General features: G+C 37.0%; 1 protein-coding gene across 4 annotated transcripts in view; it reads left to right on the forward strand.

Annotated features, from left to right (window-relative positions):
- The window catches only part of ACBD6 (acyl-CoA binding domain containing 6), a 144424-nt gene that overhangs the window by 75846 nt on the left and 41051 nt on the right, over window positions 1-27527 (forward strand). For 2 of the 4 annotated variants that reach the window (XM_036273546.1, XM_036273547.1), the window contains one exon: window positions 2508-2597. In XM_036273546.1, coding sequence (XP_036129439.1) covers window positions 2508-2597 — 90 coding nt within the window. Of the gene's footprint in view, window positions 1-2507; window positions 2598-5831; window positions 5925-22317; window positions 22386-27527 lie in introns of those variants that run through there. The other 2 variants (XM_036273550.1, XM_036273548.1) reach the window with 2 other exon arrangements.

A 27527-nucleotide genomic window follows, 5' to 3' on the forward strand; every position in this document is an offset into this window, starting at 1 on the left:
GCTTCTTAATACTGCATAAAAATATTAATTATTAGGTAGTCTTAATGTAGATGTCTTCAGCACTTCTCCAGAAAGTCATTGTCAGAGAATTCATTCTAATTCAAGGTTAATTAGTGTACCATTAAAATAATGTGTTACCAAAATTAATTACATTGCAGGTCAAGCAATGTGTTAAAAAGCATAGTGTAAGTGTCTGAGAGCACATCATCCTCCTTAAAACATTGCTGTACGGTGCACCCTTCTGGCAAATACATCCGAGGGAGAAATCACTACTGAGGTCCAGTCATAGGTGTTTCCCCTAAAGTAAATTTTTGGCACCACTTATGGGAAATTTAAAATATAACTCCCATTAACAGTAAAATGTGTTGCTTGTCTGCTTTCCCATCGAAACAGCTAAGGATTTATATTTTAGTATTAAGCGATGTAACCCTATTGGGTTAATTCTAAGGAGAAATAAGGAACCTGGTGGAGAAGTAGACATTATCTGTACATCTTGTAGTAAAAGTAGTAGATATATTAATATTATGTTTTTTTACTTAACTGTTAGGTAGCTCTGGTAGGTGCCCTGTTAAAGTGTATCACACATCATTTTAACTATGTAGTAATTCTTGTTAATAGTTTAACTTAATAGCCATAAAATGTACACTTAAAGTTAGAACTAAAAATGATAGAGACTTAGAAATTTTATCTGATTCTTTTAATGTAAAAGCTGTGAAACAGTTACATTGAACTATAAAATATTTTATATATTGGTATTTGTTCTGAGAGTCTATTAGAACATGTAATTATCCATATGGAGAGTTTTGAAATGAGTGATCTGCTAACAGCAGGTCATCAGAGTTGCAGAAATTTTAACATAGAAAAACTGTTCTCTACTTGACAGCACATTTTTTACTTGGCTTTTAGAATTGTCTCCATTTAAAGAGATTCTTAGTGGGCTCTGAACAAAATAGTTTTGCTACTACAACAAATTTTGAATGATTAGCCCACATGTTTTTATTTTCTGCCTCCCTTGTGTGTGAATTTGGAAAACATTCACGGGTAAATAAAAATAAGTTGAGCAAATGAAAGAAAAGGCACAGAACAATGTGTAGAGAAGAAGTTGTCTTTGTTTTTGTTGTGTTTTTTGTTTGTTTGTTTTTTCAAGAATAGATCCGGTTTAATTAGTTGAACTAATAATGCTTAAAGAGAGTCAGAAAGATAAAGACTGAATGAGTATAGACAATCTTTCTTGAAAGGTGCTTTTCCTTTGTCCCACTTTGTCCCACTTAAATCTTTTCTAAAAGGACATAAAGCAGGGATTTCAACTTAATGTGGAAAAACATTCCAGTTCTTAAAAATACCATCACTACCACCCTCAGAAGGTGGTGTTAAGTCATACATCCATTCATTGCTTCTGAGAAGTCCTTAGCTGTTGGGGTTTTGTTTATTCATTGGACCAAGTAGGCTTCCTTCATTAACTAAACCAAGATTTTCTAATGGTGCAGAATAGAATTAACACACTTGATAGTAACTGAGTCTTTGGTAGAAAGCAATTAAAATAATGTTTCATATTTAGTACTTTCTCTCCTAACAGTTAATCATCTGTTCTCTTTTACAAATGGCTTTCACAGTCAATGTTTGAAGCTAGACACCAAGTAAACTGCTAGTGTTTTTGAGATATTTAAGAGTGTAAATTTGGGTCCTGGCTGGTTTGGCTCAGCGGTTAGAGCATTGACCCACAGACCAAATGATCACGGATTTGATTCCCAGTCAAGGGTACGTACGTGCCTGGGTTCCAAGTTCGATCCCCAGCCCTGGTCGGGGCACAGTTGGGAGGCAACCAGTCAGTGTGTCTCTTTCACATCAGTGTTTCTCTCGTGCTCTCCCTCCCCTCCCTCTCTTCTTCCCTCCCTTCCACTCTGTCTAGAAATCAATGAGAAAATGTCCTTGGGTGAGGATTCACACACACACACACAAAAGAGTGTAAATCTATGATACTAAGGGGGGAATGCTTGTTTTCAAACTGATTAAAATTTCTTACATTTTAAGAAATAAACTTGAGTAAATTTATATATACTACATTTAGATTATGTTTTCTCATCTAATGAGTATGTAAGTACTCATTTTTTAATCCATCAGATTTCTTTCACCAGAAGTGGTGAATGTGATAATTTAAGAAAACTATCTTTTACATTTATAAAGTAGTACTTTAAAATGCACAAAGCATTATATTGTAGCTCATTCATTCAACAAATATTATCTTTTTTTCTGCTCTGTAGATGAGGAGACTGATCAGGCTGACATAAGTCATTGGGCTAGAACATAATGAATTCCAGAAGTAGAACTCAGGATTTCCAAATGATTTCGAAAAGTTGACTGTTTCTCCCATAGAACATTTTATATCAGTCATTCTTAGAATAATTAACTCAGTTTTACATATTACTTTGTCTTTCTTAAAACATTATACCTTTTATATGGCCCCACAGCTGTATTAACAAATTGTTTCTCTCTTTCTGTGTTTTTAGGGCAGAGCTCTGCTCCATTGGGCATGCGATCGAGGGCACAAGGAACTTGTCACAGTCTTGCTACAATACAGAGCTGATATTAACTCTCAGGTAAGAGTGATGAAGAGGGAGCTTGTTTAAAAAATTGTGGTCAAATCCACATAATATAAAATTTACCATATTGACTGTTGTAAAGTTCAGTGGGATTAGTACATTTAACAGTGTTATACAACCAGCAACACTATCTTGTTGCACAGTATTTTCATCATCCCAAAAGGAAGCCTTGTACCCACTAAACAGTCATTACCTGTGTCCCCTCAATGTATTTCTGGGCTGTTTTTTATACCATTGCTCTGTTTTTCTGTTCATATACTTGTGCTGGGCTTTTTTAAGCACTATAGCTTCAAAAGATGTTTTAATATCTTTTAGGATAGATTCCTTCCCTACTTGTTCAGAACTTTTCCTTGTTTATTTTTTTGTGTGAATTTTGAAATCTTTCCAATCCTTATTTCTCCCAATCAGCACCACCATCCCTAAGTTAAAAAACAAAACAAAACAGCACTGGCCGGTTTGGCTCAGTGGTTAGAGTGTCGGCCCGTGGACCAGAGAGTCCTGGGTTCGATTCCTGCTAAGGGCACGTACCTCAGTTGCAGTTTGTGCCCAGCTCCAGTTGGGGTCATGTAGGTGGCAACCACTCAATGTGTCTTTCTCATGTCGATGTTTCTCTCTCTCTCTTCCTTCCTTTCTTCCTCCCGCTCTATCTGAAGATAACTGCAAAAATGTTCATGGGTAAGGATAAAAAACAAAAGAAAAACAAAAGAAACCATCTATTGGTACAACCTGTGTCTCTTATTTGGTTTGGATTGAGCATATTTTTTAAATTATTTTTGGTTTTCAATTACAGTTAACATTCAGTATTATGTTATATTTGTTTTACGTGTATTACACAGTGGTTAGACAATTATATAATTTATGTGGTGATCTCCCTGATAATTCTTCCTGTCTGACACCGTACATAGTTATTACAATATTATTGACTATTTTCCCTATACTATACTTTATTGTTGTTGTTAATCCTCACCTGAGGATATTTTTTTCATTGATTTTTAGAGAGGACGTGGTAGGGGGAGAGCAACATCAGTGTGAGAGAGACACATCAATTGGTTGCCTCCCGCATGTGCCCCAACCAGGGCCGGAGATTGAACCTGCAACCCCAGTACATTTCCTTGATTGGGGATCAAATCCAAGACCCTTTGGTGTCTGGGTCGACACTCTAACCACCGAGCCACTGTGACTATTTTGTAACTTCTTACTCCCTTCACCTATTTTACCCATCCCCCCACCTCAGTCCCATCTGAACCTTCAGTTTGTTCAGTTTCTGTTTTATTTGTTCATTTATTTTATTCTTTAGATTCTACTTATAAGTGAGATTATATGGTATTTGTCTTCCTCTATCTGACTTATTTCACTTAGCATACTACCCTGTAGTTCCATCCATATTGTTGCAAATTTTAAGATTTTACTACTTGTTGTGGTTGAGTAGTGTTCCATTGTAAAAATATTACATTGTATATATGTACCAGGTCTTTATCCAATCATCTGTTGATGGGCACTTAGGTTGTTTCTATATCTTAACTATTGTAAATAACACTGCATAATGAACATAGAGATGTATATATTTTTTCGACTTAGTGTTTTAGATTTCTTAAGAGTATTTTGGAGGGAAATGTCCCCAAGTTAGGCATAGCCTAAGGTTTCTGCCTGTGGGTTTCCTGTGTCCTGTTTGTTTGGATAAGATAAGACAGACAATCCAAAAACTGCCTTACGTGGCATTAACAGAACACTCTTAACTGAACATTCTTAACTGAATATCAGTTTTAATGCAAAGTAAAAGGTTTTTAGGAGAATCAGTTAGGACTGTATACCTGAGCAGTGTTTTCTTTTTTCTCTTGTATTCACTTGACCACTTTCTATTGACCCTAGCCTTGATTTTCCTTTGTTATTGACAGTCCTAACTCATGTGATCTAGTTTCAGTTAGGGAATGGTCTGGCTTTGTCAGTTTGGGTTGCTAACATGCTTCCAAGTCAGAGGGGGCTTTTGGAAATTAGCTCTCAGAATAGCTTTCCCCTTGTAATTTCTTCTTTGGTCTCATTATTGAAACTCTTTGAAAATATAGACAATACAAACATAATAAATGGAAGTAAAGGTTCATCTCTCTCATGACTCAGTCTTTCTTAAACAACATTATTATTGACTGGCCTATTGGATGCCAAAAAAGAAAATCAATTTTGTTAGAAGTATTTGCTTGGCCACAGATCTTGGTTACTAAACCAGCTGAGACAGGCTGATGTTATCAACTATCTGAAGACTAATTTTTACTATAAGCCTGAAACTGAGTAGTAATTAGAGATATGTCACAGTCTACTCTGTGTGTTCCTGTCATTTTTACCCTTCAGTATATCTCTTATATACTTTATTGTCTTGCAGTTTTTATATTCTGTGACTGATGGAATTGGAACTTTTAATTTTGTTTCTAAGAAAGATCCTTTATAGATTTCATTTGTTATCTGGCAGTGTATGGACACTGTTTTGTCTTTTCCACTGCTTGCTACTGATTTTTAGTTCAACTCTGGAAGCTAAGTTCTTAACCACATTTGAGATTGAGACATAGGTTAAATGCACACACATACACCCCACAGACCTCTTGAGTAACTTTGATCTTTCAAGCTCTGGAGAAAGACTGAAGCTACTCCCAAAGCACATTAAAAAGTATTTGAATGCTGAAGATTTATTGCTAGGTCTTCCCAGATTTACTGGAAAGTAACATGAAGGAAGTGAGCAGAGTGGCGGGAGGCGTGGGAGCAGTGGTTGTGTTAGGTGTCTGCGCCATATGCTGGGGGTTATGAAATTCAAAAGGAAATTATTTTGAGTGGTACTGAACATTTAAGGACTTTGTGATTTATAAATTACATAAACTTATGGTTTGTATATGGCACAGAGCAGCACAGCCTCTCAGTGAGTACCTTGGTGACCATCGGTGCGTTGTAAAAGATTTTGAAAACATGAGATGCTAACTAGGTTTATTATAGTGATTATTTCATAATATATACAAATATCAAATCATTATGTTGTGCACCTGAAACTAATGTCATATGTCAGTTATACATCAATAAAAAAGAATACTTATGGAATGAAAGAATGAATGAATCTAAAAAAAGATATTCTATATAGTTTCAGGAAATAAATAGAAAGTATTTTAAAATGAAAGAATGGGGATGCCAATTCTAGATTTTACCTGGATATTGTGAGGCTTAAAATGATGACAGTAGGCCCTCCACCTCAAGGCTGCCCTGCTGCTCCTGCCAAGTCTCCTCCGTGCCAAGTCCACCGAGCATTACTGACAGCGGCCTTCCCACAGCTGCTGTCGACTGCACCACTGACCTGATCAAAACTCACATGACTGCACTGCCTATAGGATAACTTCCAAATTCTGTGTATTTGAATTCAGAGTTCTCCATCATCTGAAAAAAACACGAGAAAGGTATAAAGCAGTAAATAAAACCATCTGTAATTATATTACATGAGGGAGGTGTTGATATAAAACAGTTCTTTAGTATTTACTGGGTACCAAGCATTTTACATATATTGTCTCTTTTAATCACCACATCAACCTCATTTAGGTATATTATTTTCTGTGTTTTACTGATGGAGAAACAGGAGTTTTGAGAAGTCATAGAGTTATTAAGTGACAAAATCTAGATTTGAACATGCCATTCTGATTCCAGTGCCTGAGTTCTTAACCTCTCCACTATGAAATTGAGAACATTTCATTCTCATTTTTATTTTCTCTACTTATATGTAACATTTTAAAGATATTTGGTACAATATTGTACATAGAGTAGTTTTACTTCATTATTTAAAACATTGGAAATACAAAATACATTTATTGTACAGATAGTATAAAAATCTTAAGGATACAACTTAATGCATTTTTATATACCTGTGTATATTTTATTTGCCACAGCTATAATGCAAAGTAACATATATATGGGCATCATTTATATATATTTTTCTCACACACAACTACTACCCATATCAAATTGGAATATTTACAAAACCCCTAGAAAGTTTGTTTTCTTAACCTACTTCCTGCCAATATCAGTCCTTTCACCCCACCCCTACTCCAAGGTAACTGTTATTCTGATTTCTCTCACCATTGATTAATTAGTTCGACCTCCTCTTGAAATTCAAATATTTGGAATCACATAATACATATTTTTTTGGATCAGGCTTATTATGCCCAATATAACATTTGTGACAGTCATCCATGTTGTTACATATATCATTGTTTCTTTATTTTTTACTGCTGTGTAACATTTCATTGCAAGCATATACCACAATTTGTCCATTCTTCTTTTGATAGATATTTAGTTTTTAGGGTTTTTTTTCCCCTTCAATTTTGGCCATTATGAATAAAGCACCTGTGAACATTCTTGAACATGGGCATATGCACATCTTTTTACATTTATCTTGCATCTGGCTCAGGAGTGGAATTGCTGGGTCATATGGTAACTGTGTGTTTAAATTTTTGAGGAACTGCTTATGGTTTTTCGAAGAGACTGCCCCATTTTACAGTCCCACCAGCAATATATGAGAGTTCCCATTTCTCCACATTCTTAACAACACTATTTGTCTTTTTTTTTTTTTTTATCCTCACCCGAGGACATTTTTCCTTTTTTTTTTTTTTTTTTGTTCTGGTAGAGTGGGAGGGAGAGACAGGAACAGAGAGAGAGAGAGAGAGAGAGAGAAACAGAGAGAAACATCTATGTGAAAGGGACACTTCGAGTGGCTGCCACCCGCACGACCAACCAGGGCCGGGGACAAACTACAACCGAGGTACGTGCCCTTAGCGGAACCGAATCCGGGCCTCTCGGGACCGCAGGTCGACGCTCTAACCGCTGAGCCAAACTGGCCAGGGCGACACTATTTGTCTTTTGATTATAGCCATGCAAGTGTATCTCATGGGATCTCATGGTGGTTTTGATTTTCATTTCCCTGATGGTTAATGGCATTGAGCATCTTCTATGTACTTATTGGCCATATTGACTTGTTCTCTGGGGAAACTATTCAGATCCTAGCCCCCTTTTTTTTAAATCAGCTGAGGGGGAAAAGACCATAGAAAGTATAGTAAGGTTCTTTAGAAGCAAAATCAGTTGTGGGACATAATGGACTCAGGGCCAGCCCTTTTGAGGCAGATCATCATTTATGACTCATGTTGCCATCCTCTCTCACTTGTCTGAAATATTTACATGGGTGAAATCAGCTTTGAAAGGACCAACAGTGGTTACCTCAAAGGGGAAGTATGTCATGACAGAAACCTGAATGGTGGCCCTGGCCGGTGTGGCTCAGTTGACTGGATGTTGTCCTGCACACTGAAAGGTTGCTGGTTTGATTCCTGGTCAGGGCACGTGCTCGAATTATGAGCTAGACCCCTAGTAGGGGACGAGCAAGGGGCAGCCAATCAATGTTAGGCTCTTACATCGAAGTTTTTCTCTCTCTCTCCCTCTCCCTTCCTCCCTCTCTGAAAATTAATAAACTACTCTTTTAAAAAAGAAACCCAGAGGGTGTGAGTACAGGGGAGTAGTTGTGGGCTTTGCTTAGGTGATGGTATTAGTAGAGGGATAAACAAGGTGATGGCCTGAATCAGAGCTTTTTGGCACTTTTCTTTCGATCTCTCTCTTCTGGCACTACCCTGACGGGGCAGGCAGCGCTGCCTACTGCCGACGGGCGGGAAGGAGATGCAGGTACAGAGTAGTGAGTTACACACAGCAGTACCTAGATTAACCATTTAAAAATCCTATACACAGATTTAATAGCAAACACTATAGATAAATTGATACTTAGGTGACTTCACCAGTGAGATCATCTGACCCTGGAAGGCTTTAAATTACAGATTCAATTGCTTTAACTGATATAAGACTGTTCACATTTTTTATGTTATTCTTATGTAAGTTTTAATAAGTTGGGTTTTTCAGGCTAGTGTCCTTTTCATCTTAAGTTGTAAAATATTGACCTGCAGGTACTCATAATATCATCTTAGTGTCATGTAAATGTCTCTTAGAGTGTGTAGTAATATTTCTTTTTTTTAATTTCTGATATTGGTAATTTATTTTTAACAGATTATTTTTGCTAAGGGTTTGTCAACTTTGTTAATCTTTTCAAAGAATGAGCTTTTAGCTTTGTTGATTTTTTCCATTATACATTTGGTGTCTGTCATTGATTTCTGCTCTTTATTATTTCTCTTTCTTTGGGTTTAATTTGCTGCTGTTGTTTTTTCTGGCTTCTTGAGGTGGAAACTTACATCATTGATTTTCTTTCTTTTTTTTTTTTTTTATCCTCACCCGAGGATGTTTTTCCATTTTTTGTACACAGATAGAGTGGGAGGGAGAGAGAGGGAGAAACATCGACGTGAAGGGACACATCGAGTCGCTGCCACCCACACGACCAACCAGGGCCGGGGACAAACTGCAACCGAAGTACGTGCCCTTAGCGGGAACCGAACCCGGGTCTCTCCGGACCACAGGCCGACGCTCTAACCGCTGAGCCAAACTGGCCAGGGCTGATTTTCAACTATTCTTTTCTAATAGGTGTACTCAGAGATACAAATGTCTGTGCACTGCTTTAAATGCATTTAGCAGATTTTGATATATTTTTATTATCCTTGAGTCAAAATATTTTTCAATTTTTATTGTGACTTCTTTCTTTGAATCATGGCTTATCCAGATGTGTGTTGTTTAATTGCCAACATTTAGGGATTTTTAAATTCTCTTTCTATATTCATTTTTTAGTTTGATTATATTATGAGGAGAGAACCTTCTCTGGAGAGTTTTAATATTTTGAAATTAAAACTTGCCTTTTGGTTCATTATATGTTGTATTTTGGGGAATGTTGCATATTCACTTGAATAGACTGTATTTTGCAATTGTTTGGTGTAGTCCCCTACAAGTATCATTAAGATGAAGTTGGTTAATAGTGTTAGTCAAGTGTTCTATATTTTTACTGATTTTTTTTGTCTGCTTGTTTATCAGTTACTGAGAGAATTGTATTAAAATCTCCAATTATGATTTATCTGCTTTTCCTTTTAGTTATGTTCATTTTTGTATATCTGAAACTATGATATTAGATATAAACTTAAGATTGTGCCCTGGCCGGTTTTGTTCAGTGGTTATAGCGTCGGCCTGCAGTCCAGAGAGACACGGGTTCAGTTCCCGCTAAGGGCACGTACCTCGGTTGCAGTTTGTCCCCGTCCCTGGTTGGTCGTGCGGGTGGCAGCCACTCGATGTGTCCCTTTCACGTAGATGTTTTCTCTCTCTCTCTCTCTCTCCCCCCCTCTATCTGAACAAAAAATGTCCGTGGGTGAGGATAAAAAAAAAAAGATTGTTTTATCTTTCTGTTGAATTGATCCTTTACCATTGAGAAATGGGCATTTTAAAATCTATTTATTCTTCTTGCCTTAAAGTATACTTTGTTCAATGTTATATAGCCACATCAGCTTTCCTTTGTACAGTGCTTGCTTGTATATTTTTCCAGTCCTTTAACTGTTATGTTATCCCTCTCTTAGTTTGCTTGGCGTGCCACGACAAAATACCAGATATTCTATTTTCTCACATCTCTCTGGCTTTGTCCAAGCGAAGGTGCTGGCAGGGCTGGTTTCTGATGAACCTCTCAGCGGTTTGCAGACAGCTGCCTTCTCCCTTTTTCCTCACATGCCCTTTTCTCTGTGCACTTGTGCAGAGAGCTTTGTGGTGTCTCTTCCTCCTCTTACAGGACACCAGGCCTGTCAGATCAGCGCCCACCTTTATGACCTCATTTAGCCTCGATTACCTCTTTAAAGGCCCTATCTCCAAGTATAGTCACATTGGAGGTTAGGGCTTTTGCATGTGAATTTGGGGGAGGGGACACAATTCAGTGTGTTAACACTATGTCTTTATATTTAAAAGTGTGCTTCTTGTAAATAGTGTGTGGTCGAGTCTTGGTTTTTATCCAGTCTATTATCTTTTAATTCCAGTGTTTAATTTATTTAATATAAGTACTGGTACAGATATGTTTAATTTTACCATCTTTCTATTTCTTTTCTGTTTGTCCCACCTGCTTTTTGTTTCCATTTTTCCTTTCCCAACTTTTGTATTTATTAAGTTTTTATTATTTTTTTTTTTTATTTTTATTATTCCAATTTACCGTCTTTGTTGGGTATTTGCTATTCATTTTAGAATTATTATTTTAGTGGTTATGATAAAAATTATAAAATACTCTCTTATTATAATCTACCTTAAATTAATACTTTTGCCATATCCTGAACAGTGTATAATTCTTAAAATGCTATAAATCGGGGGGGGGGGGGGAGTTCTGCTTTTGTTGCTATAATTGTGATATATTTTTACTTCTATATTTGCTAACTATTTCACAAGATACTGTTTTTGCATTAAACAGTCAATAGTCTTTTATCTTTATTCACATTATTACCCTTTCAGATGCTCTTTCATTCCATCTTGTACTTTCCTGATTCTATCTGATACCAATTTTCTTTTGCCTAAGGAACTTACTTTGATATTTCTTATGTATTGATTTCTTGTGATGAATAATCTCAGCTTTAATTGTTTGAGTATATCTTATTCACTTTTAGTTTAGAAAGATAATTCTGCTTGTTAGAAAATTCTATGTTGATCAGTTTATTCTTTCTGTCCTTTAGACCTATCATTCCATTGTCTTCTAGCTCTCATAGTTTCTTTTGAGAAGTTAACTGTTATCCTTATTGTTCTTTCTCTGAAGATCATGTGTCTTTTTTGCTCTAAGTACATTTAAGATTTTCTCTTTACATTTCCAGCAGGGGGTAGGTGTTTTGTTTTTGTTTTCAAAGTCCATTTGGGATTCACTCAACTTTTCACATAGCTTTTGTTGATTTTGCAAAAATGTTGGCTCTATTTCTTCAAAATTGCTTCTGCTCCATTTTCTTTTGTCATCTGGAATTACAGTTTTTCATATGTTGGATCATAACAGTATTTTACATGTCATATACTCTGTTTTATTGTTTCTGTTTGTTTTGTTACTTGTTTGTCTGTTTTGTATTAACGTTTAGTTGTTCTCTATGCTTCAGTTGGGATAATTTTTGTTGACCCTATCTTTGCTAGTTGTCTTTGCTAGTCTTATCTTTCGCTGTTAAGATTCTGCATTGAGTTCTTAATTACAGAAATTATAACTTTTCAGTTCTAGAATGACCATTTGATTAACTTTTACCTCGTCCTTTTTAAGTTGAAAATTTCTATCTTTTCCTTTATTTTCTTTTGTATATTTATGGTTATTTTATAGTTCTTGTCTCTCAATTCAAATAGCTGAATTATCTTTGCGGCTGCTGCTTTTGGCTGTTTTCTCTTTTGTACATTTACCACAATTTTCTACTTGTTCACATGTCTCAATTTAAGATTTTTTATTTTGAAATAATTTCACACTTATACAAACAATAAGAGTATGTTTGAACCTTAAACCTTGACCTAGAATATTTTACCAATATTATACCTTATCACCCCTATACAAACAAGGACATACTGCTATATGACCACAATTCAGCCACCACAATCAGGATATTATTTACTACTATCTAACCAGATATGTTACTACTATCTAACCTTTATACTTCATTTAAATGTTGCCAGTTGGCCTTCCAATATCTTTTATAACAAAAGGATTCAGTTTAGAATCACACATTGCATTTAGTTATCATATCTAAATGAGCTTAGAGGAGACTGAAAATTTCCTTCAGTCTGTAGCAGTTTTAGTTTATCCTTGATCTTTATAACTTTCATACCTTTAAAGATTATAGACCTGCCCCACAGGTGTGGCTCAGTGGTTGAGCATCAACCCATACACCAAGAGGTTGCCAGTTCAATTCCAGGTCAGGGCACATGCCCAGGTTGTGGGCCCGAGCCCTAGTGGGGGCCATGCAGGAGGCGGCCAATCGATGTTCTCTCTCATCGATGTTCTATCTCTGTCTCCCTCTCCCTTCCTCGCTTTCTAAAATCAATAAAGAAAAAAAAATTGTTAAAGATTACAGACCAATTATTTCATAGAATGTATCTCAATTTTAGTTTGTCTAATGTTTGCTCCTGATTATGTTTATGTTACATATCTTTAGAAGTGATATGTAACCCTTGGAACCTGTCTGATGGCATATACCTTCTATTTGCTCTGTTACTGATATTATTTACTTTTATCACTTGATTAAGGTTATGTCTGCCAGAATCTTCACAGTAAAATTATTTTTGTCCCTTGTAATTCATTACTATTTTGTGGGGAGATACTTGGAGGTTATGTAAGTATCCTGTCTTTATCAAAATTTCAGTTTATTCATGCTTTTATTTATATCAGTTTGGAACAGTTAAACATAGTTCTCTGTTTTTATTCAATGTTATAATTCATAGTTATCATCATTTGATTTTATGCTCAAATTATTCCAGATTTGGCCAGTGGGCACCACTTCAGTCTGGCCTCGGTGTCTTTTGGATGTACACACATAATTCTTTGAGAATTTTTATACTTTGATATAATAACTTCCAGGTTTATCTTGAACTTTTCTCCTTCCCAGCCCTGGAAACAGTAGTTTCTCCAGAGAACTCTGGTTCAATTTAGTAGAACAGGGTATTTAAAAACCAACAACTGAGCAGTAGGTGTGCTCATTGCTGTTGGGTTGTCATTCTTCCCACATCCCCCACTTCCACCCTCACCCCCACACACACACACCTGTTATTTTTTCTCTGTGTGTGGGTATGTATGTGTGTGGGCCATAAGTTCACACCAGTACCTCTACTTCCAGTTCAATCCCACAGGATTCATTCACTTTTCTCTGTATATATTTGTAACTCCCTTCTCTGATGACAGTGAGAAACCTGACTCCCATTATCTTATCATATTTACTTATTTGATCAGTCTCCCAGTGTGCAACCAGTCTCTCATGCTTCCATCACTCTCTCCTGCATGGAAGCCCTCGTCATACCGAAGCACTGACGTTTCTCCAGACCCCTTTTCTGGAGGGTGCCCTCCTCATTCCTCTTGGTCTGTGACACCTGGGGTCAGGTTGCTTTCCCTTGTGAATGCCTTTCTCACTCAGCTTAGGCTTCAGCACCCAGTACAATGCCAGCCGTTTTGGGGGATAACTTCACTCCACTTGGTCTCTGATACTTCTTACTGGACCGTCTTTCTGTGTGGACATCCTCCTCATCCCTAATGCCTGCTCCGGACCATTAGAGCTCTCCTCTCCTCTGCCCTTCTACACCCACCTCACTCAGCGTTCGCTGATGGATTTAAAACGGAATTGTTCAAGAAAGAAAAAGGAGGAGCTGTATCTCATAATTCTCTATGGTATATTGTACATTATGTATAAAGGACTATAAACTGAAGACAGTGTTATTTTCCCCAAAATAAGGCACCTTATTCTCTGTCAGATAATATAGGTTTAGGGGCTGGCACATCAGGCCAATGAGGAATAGAGGTGGTTGGGGCTGGGTTGTAGCTTTAGTTGGACCTAGTCTATCTCTGCTTTCCCACGTATGTTGGGAGAGATTCATTAGGGCTTTTCCTGGTGAGCCTGTGAGTCTCTCCCTCCCTATCCTGATTCTTTTCTACTTTGAACTTTGTTATCCAGCTTCCTGCCTCACACTGCTTCCAATTTTGGCAAACATGTTCAGGCTGAGATTTGTTGTCTGAGGCATGCCCTCTTCCTCAAGTAGGACTTTGTCTTTCAAACATTGCAATACAATGGAAGAGTCTCGTGTGCTTTTTTATTTACTTATTTATTTTTATCCTCACCCGAGGATGTGTTTTCATTGATTTTAGAGAAGGGGCAGAGGAGAGAGAAATACCGATCGGTTGCCTCCCGTATGCGTCCCCGACTGGCATTGAACCCTCAACCTAGGTATGTGCCCTGACCAAGAATCAAACTGGGACCTCTCAGTCCATGGGATGACACTCAATCCACTGAGCCACATCAGCCAGGTTATTCTTAAATACTGAATCTTTGTTGCTATAAACTGTTTACTATTTATTAGATTCTCAAATAATGTTTGAGATTTTAGATCTCTGATTTTTTTAATGTAGTTCCCATACCATTTATATAATAAGTCATTGTCTACATTTCAAATATTTCAACTGTAAGCGAAGGTCAAATTTTCCTGTTTTTCCTCATGTCTTGTCTTTGTGACCCTAATTAAGGGGTCATTTGGAAAGTCTCGGCTAATGTGTTAAATCACCTGTATAAGTTGCTGGAGAATTGCTTTAATTCCACTTAAGAATATGTAATTAGTGAAAGTCAGGTGTGAAAACAGACGCTCTTTGCCAAAACACAGTACATTTTGTCATTTGATCATTTTTCTTGCTGAGTGGATCATTATGAAAATATCCTTAGCCTTCAAATGATTTCTTTTAATTCTTAAATAAAGTTTTACTTTTTTCCTACATTACGAATGTTTTGGATGCTGAGAAAGAAGTGTTTACTAGTACTTGGGAAAATATAAAACTCCCCTCTAAAACAAATGAAGTTTTATGTAATCTACAGAACCCAAGTGATAGTGCATGTGGTGTGGTGGGAAGGGTATGGAGGAATGGAGATCAAATCCAACAGGTCTACTTTTAAGAAATAGAATTGTTTTATTTTTCATTATAGGAGTCATTTTTATGTATACCTATTTCTTTTATTTGATAAGAACACTTTCGTTTTTAAAGGCTTGATAAATCACTGATTTATAATGTAGTGCATATCCTTATACACTCAATGTGCCTTTCAAATATACATTGCGTTCTTGGTATTGAGGGCAGAGTTTGATTTTGCATTGTTTTTAATATTGAAATTACTTCTGCACTTAGGCATTCTAGTTAAATCTTAATAGTTTCTAGAGCCAATCAATACTCAACATTTTAACAATCAAAGAAATAAAAGGGGTTTTGCTTTTTCAAAAACATCAGTTGATAATGTAAATAGTTTTTAGGATTCCCTTTATACTTTCTTAAAATCTTATACTTTCAGTATAAAATACCAAGTACTACATCCCAGAATGTGAACGTTCTTATATAATATTCTTTACATTTTAAAATAGTTTTTTATATATATTTAGTGGTACGTTATAGAGTTAGAAAGGTATATTTAGCAAATCCTGATCCCACCGATTATTGTTGATATCAACAAGATTTAGAATTCTCATTGGCCAATATATAGTCTGCCCCAATGGCTTATGGATTAGAAATAAATATATTTGCACATTTTTATGCTTTGCAAGCTTAGATATTGCCTTCTCAGTGACATTCTGATTTGTCTGTTTTTAATGCATTAACCAGCTGTAGGAAAAGTGCAGTTAGCTAAAGACTGGTACTTTTCCTAGATGATGGTATTTTTTTCTTGATGCTCTGAGATTATTAAATGTTTTTGCAAATGATTGTTTTGATGAGTTACTCTCTAATGGCACCCTAAAATAGCAGCAGAGTGCTAAAATGACAGGTAGGACTTTGATTTCTCTATGCAAAGAGCATGTTTAGAAAGCTGAGATAAAAGGGGAAATTCCAGTGAAGGAAGAGAAATAAAAAGTAAATGAGGTAATCAAAGTCAGAGAAATTGATATTGGCAGGTCCTGAATGATGATTCTAGATGAGCAATCTTTCAAAATACTTCTTGTACGTTGCTGCTATTCCTTTATTTATTATTAAAATAACATGATCCATGAGGAGCTTGGGGTGACTCTCGGCCTAGCTAATTCTAATTAATCCAGTCAGGGAGAGCAGTAGGGTAAGTGGAGCAGTCTATCGGATTGAAATTCATAACTTAATTGAGGTCAAAGTCCCGGTCTGGGAGAACAAAAGTCTTTTGCTAGGACCAGGCAGATCAATAGCAATAAATATCTGGCTTGGATACAAGTAGCTTATAGTGACAGATTATCTGACAGTGGCCAGAGGTCTTGGTTCTCTTAAGGGCAGTCTTGTGCATGCCATGGTTCTTGCTGATGTTCAGTCCATACCCGTGACACTTGGAAAGAAGTGGTACTCTCAAGAACTCTTGAAAGTCTTACTGAAGCACTATGTGTGAAACTCGGGTGTCTTCTATTTGTTATTATCAAATGAACATTTCCTAGTGACACATTTTTTAAATGATAAAGGATATTCTATCATATTGCCAGTAAGATCCAAAGGATTTGCAAAGTTGATTAATCTTGAGAGCTAACTTTCCCATTAATAATTCAAAAAATAGTGTATAAAATTGCTTTGGGGGAGGAACATAACACAAACCATGTTGTCTTGATTCGTATATAACTGTAAAAGTTAAGAGGACCATGTTACGTTAACATTAAGGAGTTAGTGTTAACTCTTTTAAGTTTGAATTGTGTGTGGTTATGTAGGAATTTTCCTTGTTTTTAGGGGCACACCAATATATTTAGGGACAAGATTTCATGCTGTCTATAATTTCTTTAACCTACTTCAACAAAAAAGATAAACAAAGGTAAAAAGAAAGAAAACATGGCAAAATATTATCAATCATTAAGTATGAATAATGGGACTCTACCTTTCTATATATAAATATTTTCATTTAAAAAGTAACAACAGAAAACAGCCCTGTGTAATAAAACCATTAGGCTAGTGTGTTACCAGGAAAGGTTTCCCTCTGTCCCATTCTGTTCATGCTTTTAACTTCTGTTTAGTTCTCAAAAGCTTAACTGTTAGTTTATGCATTATATTACTGTTCATAATAATAATAGTTAATTAGTGTACAACTTCGCATTCCCCTCACCCCTTAATAATATCACTGCCACTGAACCTCAGCACCATCTGACGGAGGGAGGGAGCTCGTGAGATTAGTAGTCGCTGGTCTTGTAAGGTGTGGAGAACGTCGTAGTATATGTTCTGTCTCCATTGACACTTCGGTGGTCCAAACTGTTATTCCTTCATTCATATATTATTGTGGCAACTTATTGATGTGACTTTAAAAAAATTTTTTTATTCTCACCCAAGGACATTTTTGCATTTATCTTCAGATAGAACGGGAGGAAGAGAGAGAGAGAAACATTGACATGAGAGAGACACATTGAGTGGTTGCCATCCACACGACCCCAACCCGGGGCTGGGGGACAAACTGCAACCGAGGTTCATGCCCTTAGCGGGAACCAAACCCAGGACTCTCTGGTCCACGGGCCATTGCTCTAACTGCTGAGCCAAATCAGCTAGGGCTTAATGTGACTTCTTTGATCCTATATAATTATGACAGCCCGGCCAGTATGATTCAGTGGATAGCATCATCCCATGGACTGAGAGGTCCAGGTTCGATTCCCGGTCAGGGCACATGCCGAGGTTGCAGGCTCGACCCCCAGTAGCGGGTGTGCAGGAGGCAGCCAATTGATGTTTCTCACATCAATGTTTCTATCTCTCTCTCCCTTCCTCTCTCTATTAAAAAAATTATTATTATTATGACAGATTAGTTTTCCTTAAATGTCATAGTCTAAATGCTACTTCTGTATCTAAGTAATTCTATTATCAAAAACCTCTTATAGTTGTTTATCTACGAATCAATTCTCAACTTTTATGATTGACTCTCAAAGCCCCACCTCTGCAACCAAACTGTTTTATTTAGTGTTCCTCACATTATGAAGTTGGTGAGCTCACTTTATATATCCCAGAAGTTCCCAAATCTAGATCACCAGCATTAACTATAGATCTTTTTAAAAATAAGCCTCAGCTTTAGAAATTATGACTCAGTAGGTGAGTTAGGTTTGGGGGGTGTTGGGAAGAGGAGAATCTCAAAATTGTTGCATGTCCACACACAGTCCTGTAGTGCCATGTTTGTCACTCCGAACCTGCGTTCACCTGCCGGTTTTTCAGTGCTGTCTGTCTTAAGTATGGGTTAGGATAAAAACAGTCCGACGAAACGAATTCATTCCTATGTGGATCACTAACAGCTGTTTAAAATGATAGGATATAGTTTCACTTTTAAAGGAGGGATAGAAATTTATATATAATCCCATTGGCTGAGCACTTGTTATTTTTCAAATGATTGTGTAAGATGTATCTACATGGTCTCTTCCTTATAATAATCCTGTGAAATGAATTTTTTCTAGATAATTTTTTCCAAAGTCACACAGCTGTTGCAAAGTCAAGATTCAAATCCAAGTTTTCTAATAATAAATGATCTCTGATTGGTAAATTTTCAGTTAGTTTATCAAAACAAAGTGGAAAAATCAAGGCTTTTTAGAGAAGATATTTTTAAGCAGAACAAAAAATCAAGGCAGTGCAGGCCTTGCAGAGCCACCGCCCCAAGCCGTGGCTCCCAGTCAAGGTCAGCCCCGCTGTGTTCTTCAACATCGCAGTCAAAGACAAGCCCTAGGGCTGAGTCTCCTTCAAACTGTTTGCAAAGTTCCAAAGGCAGCAGAAGACTTTTGTGCTCTGAGCACTGGGGGGAGAGGATTTGGTTATAAAGGTTCCTGCTTTCACAGAATTATTCTGGGTTTATGTGCCAAGGTGATGACTTCACACACCACAATGACACAGGTGACAAGTCCATCTATGGGGAGAAATTTTATCATGAAGCATACAGGTCCTGGCATCTTGTCATGGCAAATGCTGGACCAACACAAACTGTTTCCAGCTCCTCATTTGTACTGCCGGAACTGAGTGGTAGGACAGCAGACATGGGCTTCGGCCAGGTGAAAGACAGCATGGGCTTGTGGGAGCCATGGAGCACTCCGGGCTTAGAAAGGGCGAGACCAGCAAGATCACATTGCTGACTGCGGACAGCTCTAATAACTCTGACTTGTGTTTTATCTTAACCATAAGACCATTCCTTCTGTAGCTCAGAAGGACACTCCATCACCCCCATGGGCTTGGAAGGCTCTGTGATCTTCATGCTCTCATTGCAGTTCATTGGGGTCTATATTTTCCTTGCCCCTTCCAAGTCTAGCTGGATTGCAGAGTTAAGTTTGTGGTTATGAAATAAAAACTAAACAACAACAACAACAAAAAAGGCAGTCCAACATGCAGTCATTTTCCGATGAGTTTCTGTAGGTTTTGACCTCCATTCATTTGAAACTCACCTATTTTCTGTAAGTTTGTGTACACACCAAAATAATAATAACAACTCCTCTGGTGGCAAATTGGGGGACCAAAGGTGTAGTTTTTGAATGAGTCACTTGGAATCTAAGTGTAGTCAGAGACTATTTACCCTGAGTTCAGGAAAGCATGGCAGAAAAATTCCTATCCAAGGAAGATAAAATTAAAGAAGAGGAACCTTAGTTCTCAAGAAAACTCCACTAAGTGTATAGACTGTTCTACAACAGTTTTAGTGTTACTGTATCATCTTTATTTACTTTATTGTCCACTTTGTGTTTTCTCTCCAGTTGGATTATGAGATCTTTAAGTGCAGAAATCACGGTTTCTGTTTCTTTAATATTTCTACTGGTCTCTTGCATAATGTTTGAGAGATAGTACACATTTAGTAAATATTATAAAATATTGAAAAATGATTGTTCCTTTGTAGATTAAATACTCCCTTGGCCTGAAACACATACACATACATGTGCACACACACACATACATACACGCAAAATTCTTTTCTCTGTACTTTCTTCATTAAAGCATCACCTCTTATAGGAGGACCCTGACCTAGCTCGTCCTTTTCCTCCAACTACAACCTCCCTGTGGATACTCCCTTTTGCACTCCTGTAATATACTTTATTTACATCTTTCATAGAATTTGTCATTATTTATTATAAGTATCCATTCATAAGACTCTAGGCTCCTTCTTGAGAGTAGGAACTTTGATATTTCTCTATCCCCAAATCCTAATACATTACTGGACATATCACTGAATAAAATGTGTTTGACTATGAACAAAGAATAAAGGTTTAGAATAGAAATAAAAATGCCTCTACAAAACTGCTTTTTAGAAATTTATAGAAAGAAATTCGATTAGTAAAATTTTGATATTAACGAGGTTATCTGAATACTTCATGACTTTGTTGACGTTTGATCGGTATGCTTATTTATTCTGTAGAGAATTGTTTTAGAGGGGCAAACCTAAGCAAATATGCTGTAGCACATATATCAACAGACATTCTTGAGCAGTGGATGCTAAAGACTTTGTTCTAAAGATAAATTAGATGTACTCTTAAATGAAGGTCATGCATTATGAGACCACAATGCCCACGTTCAAGTGACTTATGCTCTTGACAAATATCTTGGCGATGGATGGGATTTGTTTCGTGTAGCTGTTACTTATTTTTTTCAAAGAGTTCTTTATTTCTTAGAAATGCAGTTTCTTGTTTAACATACTTTTGAAACTAAGAATGGTTGAAAGAAATATAGAGAATCTTGTAAAATTGGTAGAAGATATTTGTTCATGATGAGAATAGAAATAAGAAAGAGCTGAGGTGTAAAATAATCATGTCTCTCTTTAATTTTCCCCTTCCCAAAAGTAAAATTTACATATGCTTTGTACTTTTAAATCACATTTTTACCAGGAATTCAGTTGGCTTATATAGAGACCGGTCCAAAAGGCCCAGTTCACTTTCAGGATCCAGCCTGAGGGTAGATCATATTGCTATTGTGTATGCTCTAGATCTGACCAGTGGCCAAGGGACAAGTGAATGAAAAGTGGAATGAATGGGAGTTAAGGTGTCTGCACTTATGTATGTGAGGCCCTTTGTGATGCAGGATGGAGCCCAGGGGCTGGGAAAAGAGGGGTTTTGGAGATACCCAATTGTACTTTTGTCCTAGGAATAGAAATGTTGGAGGAGGCCTACCTACCAGCTCAGTGATTTTCAGAGTGCCCTGTGAATCCCCACAGAGGGACCTAGAAGCTTCCCTTCCACTTCAGCTTGGACCTATTTTAAGATTAGTCTTCTGTTCTAAGAAAAAGTTTTATAATGGATTGTGAAGGTAGTGATTAAGTCTAGTCCTCACTGTGTACCAAGCATTTAGTATTATTTAACACTAAATTAAAATTTTAGCATTGTGTAAATATTTGTTGACTAACAAAGCAAATATATTCAGCCCCTTATGCAAAGAAATCTCTGCATCTCCAAAAAAAAAATGTAGGCAGTCTTCCAGTTAACAGAGAAACAGATGTCAATGCAAAGGCAGTCTGATAATTGTGGACAAAGATGATAAAATCAGTATTTAAAGGTGAAATGTTTGTATCATTTTTTTCTATTCCATAAAATAAGTTTATATGTATTAGCTCACGTTATCCTTATAGGAATCATGTATGGTATTGTCCTCTTTTCACAGTGGAGGAAACTAAATCTCAGAGAGGTTACGTGAATTGTTTGAGGACGCAAAGCTAGAAACTGGGGTTTTATTTGTTTTGTTTTGTTTTTTATCCTCAACAGAGGACATTCTTCCATTTATTGTTCAGATAGAGTGGGAAGGAGAGAGAGAGAGAGAAACATCGACATGAAAGGGACACATCGAGTGGCTGTCTCCCGCACGACCCCAACCAGGGCCGGGGACAAACCGCAAGCGAGGTACGTGCCCTTAGCGGGAATCAAACCTGCGACTCATTGGTTCGCGGGCCAACACTCGAATAACTGCTGAGCCAAACTGGTCAGGGCCACCCCTCAGTGTTTTGATGGCAAATCTCATGCTATTCCTGCACTGTGCATGTCGCACTCCATCACACTGACTCGGTGCTTTTGGAATTACAGCCATCTGAGGCATTTCATGAGGATTACAGTAAGAAGTCCTGCATGTCATTAATAGTTGCTTATTTATAATGAAATCCCTCTATGTAGACATTATTTTGTTTACCAGGTTTTCTCCTTCCGTGTGACTTTTAATCCATGTTCCTAGTCTCACAGCTCATAATTTTATTTAATAAGGTATGTTTTTCTGTCATTTTTATATTGAATACTCCTTTTGCTAAGTTTGTATCTGAGAATGAACTGGCTCACAGTACAGTGTGAATCAAGTTCAAATTACTTTGAGTTCACAGAACACCCAGTGTCATCTTATTTTTACATCTAACTGAATTATAGGACACTGTCAAAGTGTTATGTCCTGGTATAGTAAATTGCTCTTTCTTAATGGTCCCCTTGCTACATTCTCTCTTGCTATTGCTATAAACCAGAAATTGTTGACATCTTACATTATCGTAAGCTTGAAAACAAAAGAACTGTTTCTTATCGCCGAGCAATCTACCTTCTTCACCATAAAGGTTTCTGAACATCTTAACTACCTACTACTGAATCATAATGTTTTATGTAGTTTAAAGTTGACTGTGCCCTCAGAATTGGATTAATTCTGTAATTCTGTAACTTTTTTAAAAGGCAGGCAATTCTTCCTCATTGAACTCAAGAAATGGATCAGTCATCTTCCTTAAAACTTGTTTGAATGTTGAAGTGGTGGTTCATTGGTGATTTCTGAGATTTATTATTTAAATGTATGCATGTTATAAAATATATTTGGCTGTGCTTAGTGTTGCTGAGTCTAAAATGTTCTTCTAAATGTCACATTATGAGGATGAATTCAAGATGAAAGGATTACACAAAGTAACAAATGAGTCAACAGAGTAAGATCTAGAAATGATCAAGCTTGCTTTTTTGATGATCAAACTGATATACTCATAGCGTGGTTGATAATGCCTGAAAGATGGGAATAAGATAACTCGGGAAAAAATGATTCTTCAAAGAAAAGGTGATTTTTTTTCTGTAAAACAAGTGCTATAGACTATTTATGGGCCATGTTCATATGCACATATACTGAGATTGATTATGCACAGATGTCATCTGTAGAAAATGTGATGGGTTTTGTGGACCACAGGTGAACAATGAGACTGCAATGGAGTGCTGATCTTACAAAAGCCACCTTATTGCTGCCACTGTAGTGATAGAAATATGACCCGCGAAAGCCAAAGCAAAATACTGTTCTATACATAGAATAGAATTAATATAAAGCATAAAGTTTAGATTTTTGTATTTCCAAAAGGATGTTGATAAATTTGAAGAATCTAGAGAAGGGTTTTTTAAAATCAGTAGTTTGGAAATGGAGTTTTTGAGGAAAGTGTCATGGCCACAAACTCGTGGGTCATCCGCAGCCCAGAAACCTATTTTTGTTTGGCACTCATAGTGTTACCCACAGTTTGTTTGTAATTTACTGCCAGTTAATTTCACATTAAATACAGATTTGAGGATTCTCTTGAGAAATCTGAATCTACGGCAGCCCCGGGCACATTCCCATGTGGCAACTGTCAGCGAGAGCTTAGTAGCTACTGCCCTCTGTTGACAGTGCTATAGCCCTCCAGTTCTCCATGCCGCCTGTGTCCCGGTCCAGTTAACCTCACCCTTCCTGGGTTCTGCCTGAGGTCATGTGAGAGTGTATAATAACCTTGTGTGTAGAAAGACTAGGCTTGGAGTCAAGTTGCCTAGATTCAGTTTCTATTCCGCCACTGACTCTGTGCCTTGACTAAAGCATAATTGTAAAACCTCAATGGTACAAAGAAATTCAGAGATCATGTAGTCAGCTTCTGACCATGAATTCTCTCTACTAAACTTCCAAAAGGGGGTAAGTCAGCTAGCCAGGTTTGAATATTTTTCTTTGCTTCACAAAGTAGCCTATTCCATTTTAGAAACCTGATTATTAGAAAATGTCTCTTACATGTTGAGTTTATATCTGCCTACATGTAATACTAAAACTGTATAATTATATAAGGTATCTTCTCATTAATATAGAACAGTAGAACTAGAATAATTTCATAGATGTAACATGAAACACAAGGTAGCTATCTCCATACTTTCTTTTACTTAAAAGTGTAATTTGTGTATACGGTTAACTCGGAGAGACTGAGCTAGGTCATCAAATGGGTGAATGCTTTTATGTCAAAGCACTTTAGAGATACAGATATTATTATACTATTAGTCAGATTTTAACCAGACCAGTTAGACTTTTATTGTAGACTTAGTAACCAGTCTTTTTTGTATCATTGTTTTAAATATTTTCCATCTCTTTGCGGGGGGGGGGGGATTTAAAGATATCTTGTGTGTTCTTGTTGATATAATGGCATTTGTCTATGTGTTCATACTTTTTAATTTTCTAGGACTTGCAGACTTAATCCCATGAGCTCATTTCTAATATCAGTAAAGGGTATGAGCTGTCTGTGTGGTTCAAGCTGCCACTTGAGGGTTTCTCCTTCCCGCGGAGCTTTCTAATGGAATTCAAGGTTCTCTCTTAGGGTGAGCATTACGAAGCCTTCCCAGCCTGCTTGAGAGCAGCAAGTGCACCACAGGTTCAAGGACACGCGAAGTTTAATGTGCACAACATGCTGCTGCTCCTGCCCCTGCTCCCCCTGATTGGCACGGTTAACTCGGAGAGCTGAGCTTCTTAAAGTGATTTGATTAGACCCACCACTTCATTCCTTTCCCTATGCCCCTCCCTGCAAGCACCCGCCACCTTCTTCGTCTTTGCAATCTTTGCTTTGCCAGTTACCTTTTTCATCTCTGCCTTTTTCCTGATTTTGTGTCACATTTTGACATTTTGTGAAACAATAAGGAATTCAAAAGTAAAGAAACTCAAATCATTGAAACTTTTGGTGTGAAAGAGTTCCATACTTATGGATGGTTTCTACACTGATGTTTTATAAAACGCCAAATCCCTTACCTTCATTTTGACTTAACCTTGTGACATAAGGAAAGATAGAATTGTGACATAGATTAGCAATTTACTTAGATTGACAGATATCATTCCACAGTCCTCTTATCAAAATTGGTTTGTACATAATGAATTCCTTTCACAGCAGTTTTTTTTTTTAAATAATCTTTTAATTACAAAAACTTCAACCATGTGCAAAATTAGAATAGAAAATGTAATGAACTTCCATGTACTCATCACCCAGTTTCAACAACTGCCAGTCTTGTTGAATCTATACTGGTAACCCCCAGCTGGTTCGGAACCCTTTAGGAAGAATAGGGGAAAGCTATGGACAACAAAGAAAGGACAGACATGTAGAATCTTCGCAGACCATTTTAATAGGTTCATGCACTTGCCAAAGCCCTTCCATGGATCTCCTAGGAATCTAAGAATCCAAAATTAGAATCCCTGCATCCCAGCAAAGAGAATGCTACATATTCTCAACTTTTCTATTCACCTGAAAGTCAGGCTTTGGGATTGGCTTAGGTTCTCCTATGAAAACAGTGTCATTAAGCTAATGGCAGAACCTTTTAATGATTAAATACTCATTATGGAATCTCTTAATATACTCTCCTACTCCCACGGTCAGCTGCTTTTCCCTTTAGTGCTTATTAGTTTGTTGTTTTATAATTGATATTTCTTTTACCAATGTTGACAAATTAGGAAAGCTGTCAACAACTGAACTCTCCAGGCCTAACAACTTAGAATTTCATCCAGAGCTTCCAAGTTGTTGTTGCTAACAGCTAAAAGAGGAAAAATGTCTCTCCCTATATAGAGAGGATAGAATGGCTAGTAATGAAATGCATACGTTGTTAGGAATTTAAGTAATAAAGCTGCAATTTCCATTAAAAGAGGATACTAGCTTTCAAATACGAATGTTGATGAACAATTAAAGCATGTTTATGAAAGTATAGGGATAGCAGATTGTACGCGACAAAAGGGTGGTCTTTCTTTCCCACCCCGCGTCTCAGCTGGCCCTTGGCTAAGCCTCCCTCTGGACCAGCCTGGCCACAGGGCAGACTCAGAACACAAGCAGTTAGTAGAGGGGCACTTGCAGCCAGCAGGATTCCCCTGTAGAACTATCTCGTGTCGAACCCCACACCATCTGCCCTGGTGTGAGCTAAAAGTATTTTTTAAAAACAGGCAACAAAAGAATAGTTGGAATAATTTACTTATTAAGTATTTCATTTCAGAATACTAAGATTATTATCTTTTGTGTTTGGCATAGTTTCCTCTCCCTCTTCCTCCCTCCCTCCCTCCCTACATCTATTCATCTATTTCAGTGTGGGGAGATAGGGCATAGAGTAAGGTACACAATTCTCATTTGAGTATGGTTAAAAATATTTCTGTTAAGGTGATAATTCAGGAAAGGAATTACCCTCATTTATAGATAGCCATTAAAAAAAAAAATAGTCCTAGAAAAAAGAAAAAAACAACAACAAAAAATAATAAAAATAGCCCTCCATTCTGGCATTCCCCCTTTAACATTTTGTTTTGTGTTTGTAAGTACTTTTAGCATTCATTCTATTGAAAAGGGGAAAATTCTGCAACAAAAACCCAGACTGTTTAATGGTTCTATCTACCCAACAGATATACCAAAATAAATATATAATCTTAGAAAGCAAATATATACAATTTGCTGTGTGTTTCCAAAGGTATATGCTATCCATATAACATATAAATCAATACGTTTTCATTAATTGATGTTTGTATAGTATTTGAGGAGTTGTACAGTGTGGGCACACAGTGTCTGTCTTTGCTGCCTGGGCCTCTTTCTGTGGGAACACTGTTGAATGCCTGATCTCTGTGCTCCCCTTTGGGGTCAGCTTTCTTCAAGGCCCAGTTCTTTAAGACATTTTTCAAAAAGCTCAGTACAAAAATACTTATAAAAAGATTAGTCACGGGTGGGGGGTGCCAATGGGGTAAAAAGGTAAAATATCTGTAACAAAAAAATAAATAAAAATTCATATAAAAAAAAAAAAGATTAGCCACCACTTTCAATACATTTAAAATTTTCTGTTTAAAAAGTGTTCTTAAAATTTGTTTCAACTATTTTACAGATTCCATTATGGTTCATTTGTTTGTTATTGGCACTGACGTTGGACTGGTGTTTGATTAGTGCCCTGACCCCTCTCAGTAGAGAGAAGCCTGAGCGTGTCTAAGCACCTGTTTTAAAAAAAAGTTGCCTGCAACGAAAACTATCCCCACCTACAATTTATTAAACCTTGACATACTGCATTACTTAAAGAGTTCTCAGAGAAAATTAAAACCCTTTTGACTGGGTTTTGCAATGCAGGGAAATTTTTAGTGACATTTAAAAGGTTTCTCTTGTGTTCCTC

This window comes from Molossus molossus, unplaced genomic scaffold, assembly GCF_014108415.1.
Source record: "Molossus molossus isolate mMolMol1 unplaced genomic scaffold, mMolMol1.p scaffold_m16_p_20, whole genome shotgun sequence".
NCBI lineage: Eukaryota > Metazoa > Chordata > Mammalia > Chiroptera > Molossidae > Molossus > Molossus molossus.